Genomic DNA, 8,478 nt, shown 5'->3' with positions numbered 1-8,478 from the left:
AATATTACTGATCAAATCTTGTTTCAAATATGCGCGTAATGATTATGAAACTGGCTTTAAACTTTAAGCTCAGGAAAGTAGGGATATAATTTTTTCCACATCATATTCCGGAACATTTAGCGATAAGTAAAACGCAAAATGTAAGAACTCACTGACTTGCGAAAAAATTAAGACATGAATGTGGTCTATATTTTAAACCGACGCTGAAGACAAATTCGCAGCAATAATTGCTCTCAGTAGAATATAATCCCATTTTTCTAACTGTATGTTATTATTTGTCTTCCTACGAGACTCATTTGTGGTAAGAAAATAAAGCTAAAATATTTTCCCGCAATTCATTCAAAACTTGTGACGTCAACGCCGCAAAGGACGAGTTGTACCCTTTTTGAAGTGAATGGCTGTGCAGCACCTACTCTGGGAACCTCAAAGAAAGTTGAGTGTCTCTGCACGCTCTTTACTTGCAGAATAGGTCGTTGGTGCTGACACCTGTATTTTCTCATCTGTTCTTTTCTACCGTATAAAAGCTCCACCTCAGCCGAAAGTGAATTCGTTACCTTTGGAATGCGCTGGACTGCCGTAGTGTATTGGTAGGCGCCTGAATTTCTCACTGTCCTCAGGATCCCTCTATTCCGTAAGGAATATAGCAAGAGACCACAGTGCTGGTACAAAGCGCTGAGTATAGTGTATCACTGCGTTCTCCGCCGCATTTTTTTTTTCGACGTAGGTCATACATTGTGCCAAGAGAATTTTTGCCCACTACAAGTGGGGTAGCACTAGAGAACTAGGGTGGCTATAAAAGTAGCGGAATCAAATGCGGAAATATTCAAAGAGAATGCAAGTTTCAGGAGCGAGGATATTTGCAGCGACCGTCACACGTTATAAGCTCCCTTTCGGGCTCGCAGTGGAATTCGGTGCCAACTGGGCCAACTTCTATGACCGCGTTGCTACTCCGGACAACGTGACCCTGGCTGAGATCGTGTTCATTGGCGTGATGTGCGACTGCTTCATCGCCATACTGGTGTGGTACCTCGACAACGTGATGCCCACCGGCCCGGGGATTGCGAAGCCATTACTGTTCCCGTTCAAGGTGCGCGTCCTAAATGTCGTTAAGAAGCTCGAACATTCTCTAAAATGTCTTCATTTTAACCAATGAAACATTGTTAACGAAGAGGGCTGTCTGTGAATCATCGATTAACTGCTGGAACAGAGTGCATGAAGGAGAGTAGGATCATTACGGGGATAAGGTGGCCGCAGTTGGTACTGGGCTGGGTTAATTTCGACGGATATGGAGGGGGCTTCTTTTCTGAAAAGTGCGTCGTTAGAGTGATGATGGTGACGAGCTGCTCAAATGAATGTGCTCAAGAAAGTATTCATTTAAGGGAGGCACTGGAAAAGCATGTGGGATACCTGCCACCTAGATAACGTGACCTTGTGACGTCATAATAACCTGCTTAAAGCAAGCTTGGAGCTCGCTAATTTGAGCCCCGGAAAGAGCGCAATTCACGAAGTCATTTTACGCCCAGTGATTTATATATTAACGTCAATGGCAAAACGCATTAACTGCAAAGCGCAATCACAAAAGAGACTACGTTGGTAGAAGAGATGGTCAGCTTTTTAGATACGCGCAAAAGAAAATAAATGTGAGAACGAAATACGCCCAGCACAGTGCAACTAACAACTGTCAGTTCCTCTCCGCCGCCTATGGCGAAATCTTTAAAAACTTGAGAAGGAGAGAATGTATACAAAAATGTAAAATAAAACTTACGCTGTGATTGTATTGGCCATTGATAATTATTTGATGAGACAGTTTTTTGCGAGGCTCTGTGGTTTTGCTTTGTTATCTGGTTTATCGCTTTGTAACAGCCTAATGAACCAAATATTTCCATCTCCTTACTAGTGAGGGCAATTGAACAGCCGCTGATGTATGCCCCAATTTCTGCTGATTTCGTACTATATACTTCTAATATTTAACGAGTCAGTCTCTCTTTCGAGGTAGCGAAAATGATTGTTTAATGGAACATTGGAACACCCTTCTTGCATCTTTAACAATTGTCGTCCAAAATTTTCAGTCCTGTTAGCAACATGCTTGTGTTTCATGTTCTGATATTATTTCATTAACGCATCTTGCCCTTTGGCCGATGTTGGTCTTTCCTCACGAAAGTTAAATCTTATTGCCATCCCGTTGGAGGCAGGACTAAACTGAAACTTGTGCACATTGTTGCATGCCCTTGCCTGGCCTTTGCACCTTTTCTTGGTCGTCTCCTTGCACATCCCTACCAGCGTTATTGGGGCTGACATCACTACTATGAGTCTGTGGTTCCCTGCAAACTTCATGGGGTCCGTGCGATACCTACTACATCCTCTCCTTTTTTACGTTGCGAATGCCGAAGCAGCGCACAAACTTCTCTACCGGCGTAACATTGCGCTAGTTAGCCCTACTACAAAGTTTGGTTCAACAAATTCTTTACGCCTCTCAGTGGAGCTACTGGGTTCCCAACATCTCAATAATCCCGCCACCGGTACTGAGCCCGGAAGAGGTGCAGAACTTTGAGGCGGATCCGAAGAACTCAGCGGTCGGAATTGACGTGTTCCATGTCACCAAAGTAAGTCCACTTTGCTCTGCCCGCTTACACAAGGCAGTAAAATTCGATCACAGTTTTAATCGTGCTTTCTTAATAAGCGACGTTTTTATTTCCTAGCATGATCTTTCCTCAATCTATGCGTCCTAATGCTAACGAGGTAGGCGTAAAATTTGGAAACAAAATTAGCATATTTTGTTAGCACACTTTATAAGGCCTATTTTTTCGGTGGTGTTTAATGCGACGTTTTAGCTTTGCACGCCGGAGCGTGCAGCCACAAATATGATGATCATTTGAGCAGTTAAGTTCGAAACCATCCTTAAAATTTCTATCACGATCGAGCCGGAGAGCTGCCGAAAGCACACTTGCTTGGTTTATCTCGGCAGATGTGCATATGCCGCTGCGTTATGGTGCTCGGCTGCCGACCCAAAAAGCGTGGGTTCGATCCCGGTCGCGGCTGTCCAATTTCATTGCAGGAGAAATGATAGAGGACCGTCAGCTACGAGATGTAGAAGACGTTAAAGAACCTCAGGTGGTGGAAATTTATCGGAGCCCTCCACTACGGCGTCCTTTATAGCCTGAGTCGCTTTCTGAAGTTACGCCCCATAAACCCCTGTATTACAATACTTATACAGGTACCCACAAAAGTTTTTGGATCTCCGAAATCACAACAAAAAAGCTGAATTTTCTTTGCTAAGTAGAAGTACAGCCAGGCATTCAGAAGTACATTCTTCAGGTCGCGAAGGAAAGTTCGGTGCACATCCATCAGTTTGTTACTGCATGCTTATATGTTCCAGAAATTAACCCTTGTAGTTTTCGTGCTCCGAAAACTTTTGTGGGCGCCTGTACACGACTTTTCCTTGAACCGAGCCAAGCATTTGGGTTCGGCACTGGGTAATCAAAAATAAAATACCATTCCTACTACTTCAATCTAAGTGACATTGGCTCTACCGCTCCTTTAACCCCTCAATGGGGTATGTTCAGAGGTGCTCTCAGTATTTAATTCATCACGGGGATTATTTGCAGGATTACGACGGCGTGGTGGCTGTCCAAGACGTGAGCATGCGGATCTTCGAAAACCAGATCACCGTGCTTCTCGGCCACAACGGAGCCGGCAAGACTACTCTGCTTAACATGGTCACCGGTGAGGCTAAAGCGTGTGGTGGGTGCTGGAAACATTTATTGCCAAATACCGAGGTGGGCAAACCCCCTGACATGGCACGAGGCAACCCTTAGGGGGCTGCCCTTACAGGGAAATGGACAGCCCTTGGAGGGCTATCCGCTTCAGGGCGTCGGTAATTATCCGGCGCTGGTCAGCAGCAGCGGAGCTGGCCAGGAGAGTCTCCCAGTATGACTCCGCCGCGGTGGGGGATGGAGGGTGTGGGAAGGCAGGACATGTGAGGAGGACATGAAGGAAGTCTCCCGGTTTGTTAGCTGCCTATATAGTCATGGCGGTACCGCGCAGAGACTCGACGCTTGCCATCTCTGCCTCTTTTTTTTTCTTACTTCATAACTATACGTCAAGAATAAAAATAAAACTAGAATTACACTCTATTGCGAAGTCTACGCGGAGGACTTCGACATTTACTTTGTAAGGTGAATGAATGAGAACGAAACATAAAAAAATAAAAATGAAAATAAAAAACAGAAGGTTTATTTTCTTTTCGCCAAACTAATCCAACTAAGCGAAGCTAACGTCCTCGCAAACATTTTTTTTTTCAGCTAGCAACCTTTGAGAATAGCTGTTCCCTGTTTAATACCCCTGTCACACGGGCATTTCAAAGGAAGTCGAACCGATAGCCTATCGACTCAAAGGCGATCGAGCGCTGCTACACGGGCAGTTTCAATGGCCATCGAGTCAATAGTCTATCGAGTCAACGGAGCAGCGCGGAGCTCCATCGAGATTTCGAGGGCCTTCGAGCGCTGCCCAAGGCTGCTAGCGTTGCTTCGAGCGGTGCCAAGTGCACTTTCGTACACAGCACATTCGCGGTACAAAAGCATGAACAAACATTATTCGCCTAGACTTTAATGCAAGAAGTCTGTACAATAATTTTAAAATTGTACCAGACTAATTTTAAGCGCATTAAGCGCATTAATTTTGCGTTGCTTGCGTACTTAGCGTTGGCAAAATGGCGGCGCCCTGCCCGCCCGCTTCACAGCGATAACAGCTTCGTCGCTAATCCCTCAAAGCAATATCGTGTTCTAAGCTGTTGTATTCGCCTTCGATTTGCCCATTCTTACCCTCTCATCAAGTTTCAAGAGGCAAATAGCTCTTGTTTTTCAGATATCAAGGCGATTTTCCATGTCTTAAGCCTTACGAAGCAGCGCTCTGACGCCGTTGGACTGGCTTGGTTTTGGCTTGCCTTGTATTAAAGTCACTACAGCAGTGTCTGCATCTGCCCGTTGCGTACGTGTAATTAAAAGGGTTTTAAATGGCATGCGCGTATGCGTGTATTTCAGCATTTAATATACATTTATCAAATATTTTTGTTATTATTGCAAAATCCGAAGTAGCGATTGTGGCGCCACACAAGCTTGGCGTAAGACACGAGAACCATTTCAATGGCCATTGAGATTTGCCGTGTAACAGCGACACAACTCCTCCGAGTTCGATGGCGATTGAGAATTTCGAAGACACTCGGCTCGATGGCCATTGAAACTCGCCGTGTGAAAGGGGTATTAGATAGCATTTGGAGTAGAAATGATCGCAGCATTACTTAAGGCCCTACGATAACTTCGCAGCATCATATATAGGCTTGTGGTCCGCCCGTAAGTCGAGGCCGTTTTAGTGCCATAACGTACAGGAATATTATTCTTGCTCAGTACCCCTTTTAACGTAGTGTGGAGATCAGATAAGCCATTGAAGTACATGGTCTTAAAGGCATGTGACTTTGTCTTGAAGACCGTACTTCTAGATGATACGAACTGATCGTAATTGGTTCCAAAAATATGCATACAACTTTTGTGTTATTGCCAACGGAAAGTACCGGGTGCTCCACCAAAGATCATCTGCAATTTCTAAAACTACGCTTTTTGACTTAGAACAGCCCTTTTTTAGGCCTTGCATTGTCAGTAATGTAGACCGCTCAACAGACATTATTTATTTATCTTTTAACTATTGCTGTTGGTTATCTCATTTATCAAAGTGCTGTAGCCCACCGTAAGTAATATCCATATTAGTTTCTAGAATTTCGAAAACGTAGTTACCCATAACGCTGCGAACCAACAAATTCTCCCTACATCACGCCAGTATACATGCGTTTTCAAGAACCATGCAGGAAAAGGAACCCCTTTAGTGCACTTAACTCGAAGAGATAGCCAAAATTTCCTGGGCGACAGCGCCGGGGGTAACAGAGTTTTTCCAAATTCTAAAAACTTGTATCCATATCACTTACGGCGAAAAAAGCGCTCTTCTAGGTGAAAGCCTATTTTTATGAAATACCGAACTAAGATCTTAGGTTAATATCCTAGTATATAAAGATAAGGCCCCAGCGGGGTACAAAAAGATTCAGGCAGGGAGTCGGGCTGCTTTTTATGCAGGGCTTTAGTGAATCTAGAGTGGATTCTTGCATAACGTTCACAGCAAAGAGGAGGATTAATATTGAGTTAACTAAAGACGCGCTTATAGGGATGCACGTGTTTGGACCATCGAGCAGTACCACAAGTTTGGAACTAGCGTCTTGACGTTCCCTACCGAACGTTTCTCACTGCAGGATTCACGGGTGCCAGTGAGGGCACCGTGGTGCTCGGAGGCTACGACATTATGAAATGCACCAAGGGCGCTCGCGAGAGCATTGGATTCTGCGCCCAGCATAACATCCTATTCGACGACCTTACAGTCGAGGAGCACCTGCTCTTTTTTGCAGTCGTAAGTAAAGTTCGTTGCTCATCGTGGATGCCATTACTGGAAGCAGAGGCAGGCTTTCTCTTGGAACACCATGCTTACGTATTAGGTCATAATGGTATGCAGGAATTCATGACAAGTCATTAACTCTTGTAATGATATTATTTATATTCCTAGAGTTTATAAAACGAATGTATACATTTTATATGTCACTGAAAGCCGTTTTTAGGAATGCTTGAGTTCCGTGTGACTGAATACAAATTGGCAAACTTGAGTTAGCTGTTCAATAAAACCAGTTTCCGTTCTAGCTGGCTTCTACTTCCTTATTACGTCATTATTTTCAGTACTTCATTACGTTCAATTACAGCGCCTGTCCTGTCAATTATATGTCTGCGTCTTGGTTCTTTTTTAGCGCTTTTGAACTTTACCTTTTTCATTTGGAAGGGCCCACACGACGGCGGTAGAGAGCATATACAGAATCTGTCGAAGGCATAGCATATCAATAGCCCTGTATATCGTCGGGCTAAAAAGGCACGCGATTATGGGAAATGCGCATAGCATGCTGGAAATAATTTGTTATGCTGTTTAAAATTTTTCAGTTGTATATACTGCTATATCGATACATCCGCGAGTTTGTGATAGGATACAGTCAGACTGAAGATTCTTGCTTCAAAATTGTTCTCGTAGCTCGGTAAAAAACTTTTTTCCCTGATACTGAAAGAAGTTATTGCTCATTGGCATCCACCCACGTGCAGCCATACGGCTAAAAAAGAAACCTCTGCAGCTTTCTTAGAAACTTCGAAGTTAAATAAAAATCCGTCCCGGCCCGGGAATCGAACCCAGGACCAACGCTTCCCCGGAGCATTCGCTGTTCCATGTGAGCTAACCGGGACGGTAAGCTTATGGTAGGACAAGAGCGAATTGATCAGTAACTAGAAGTGGGAACAATGTTGGTGAAATATTTAGGGGAATCCCCCAAGGTGAAGTAGATTTGTAATAAGAGAGTAATTACTCACTGGCATCCACCAAAGCGCAGACGTGCTGCTACAAAGGAAAGCTATACAGCTTTCTCAAAAACTTTGTAGGCTTTCTTTTGTAGCCATAGGGCTGCACTTGGGTGCACGCCAATGAGTAATTGCTCCTTATTACAATTCTACTCTACCTTGAAGGATTCACCTAAATATTCAGCCGATACTGAAAGAGGGCGTCGAGAAAAAAAGAGGCTGACGTCCTAGCCCATGAGTATTCTTCTATGTCAATAAAGGTGTAGCGGTACAAGCGGGGTCGTTGGTGGCACGTGTAGTGTCGCAGCCCATGTTTCTGATTCACTATTATGGACGCCGCCACCTTTTCTGTTCCCAGGTTAAGGGCACTCCTTACAACGCGGTGCGCCTGGAAGTGGTCACAATGCTCCACGACGTTGGTCTGATGCCCTTCCGCTCAGAGCTGGCAATCAACCTGTCGCTCGGTCAACAGCGGCGGCTCTGCACCGCTCTGGCAATAATCTCGAAGCCGAAGGCAAGTGCGCGTAGTAAAAGTAATAATAATAATACTTTATATGCGCCGTATGATATGACATGGGTGACCGCCATTACCCTGTGTATTGCGGCAACTGCAAAGCTGGAATCAGTTGAATCAGAGGAATGTGGAATGTGTATCTTTTTTTAAATAAAAAGCACACGTCTCGCATGTCAGGATAACGTTTCTGTGCAGAATAGTTTATTATTAACTCAATTTTCACTTTAGTGTCTGGAGCGGTTGTGTACGAAGGCCGAAACAGCCGTCTCGACGATACCGTGCGCACATGACGGAAGGGGAGAGAGGCGCTCGTAATGACATACATGACTAAAGCTAACAGCCACCAAAACGAAGGAACATAGGAGGATGATAAAACATATATTGCAGCACTGTCCTGATTAGGCAAAAGGGAGGTGGGGTTGGTCGTTGCGCAGTGTGGCAATCGCTATTGGCCGCCCGCGCTTCCCGTGCTCTCTGGACCAGGGCCTCCCGGTCCGAGCTGCACAGAGCCGCCTCCCAGCCCTCCCTAGTTGGCTG

At 44.8% G+C, this 8,478-nt stretch overlaps 1 protein-coding gene across 1 annotated transcript; it reads left to right on the top strand.

Moving 5' to 3' along the window:
- Positions 1 to 3,641: 3,641 nt before the first annotated feature.
- LOC144124092 (retinal-specific phospholipid-transporting ATPase ABCA4-like) lies at positions 3,642 to 8,471 on the top strand. The gene is made up of 4 exons (XM_077656758.1): positions 3,642 to 3,723; positions 6,293 to 6,447; positions 7,786 to 7,941; positions 8,376 to 8,471. Exons 1-4 carry the CDS (start codon positions 3,642 to 3,644, stop codon positions 8,469 to 8,471), a joined length of 489 nt encoding a protein of 162 aa, XP_077512884.1.
- Positions 8,472 to 8,478: the final 7 nt, after the last annotated feature.

This window comes from Amblyomma americanum, chromosome 3 (genome assembly GCF_052857255.1).
Source record: "Amblyomma americanum isolate KBUSLIRL-KWMA chromosome 3, ASM5285725v1, whole genome shotgun sequence".
Taxonomy (NCBI): Eukaryota; Metazoa; Arthropoda; class Arachnida; order Ixodida; family Ixodidae; genus Amblyomma; species Amblyomma americanum.
The sequence above is the reverse complement of the archived record's forward strand: the minus strand, read 5'-3'. Positions and strand labels throughout refer to the sequence as shown.

Excerpts from the sequence above, each read along its gene's own strand:
- LOC144124092 (XM_077656758.1), top strand. The coding sequence starts at position 3,642 with ATGCGGATCTTCGAAAACCAGATCACCGTGCTTCTCGGCCACAACGGA. Across the intron at positions 3,724-6,292 it reads TCTGCTTAACATGGTCACCG|GATTCACGGGTGCCAGTGAG; the intron begins GTGAGGCTAAAG and ends TTCTCACTGCAG. Across the intron at positions 7,942-8,375 it reads CAATAATCTCGAAGCCGAAG|TGTGGCAATCGCTATTGGCC; the intron begins GCAAGTGCGCGT and ends GTCGTTGCGCAG.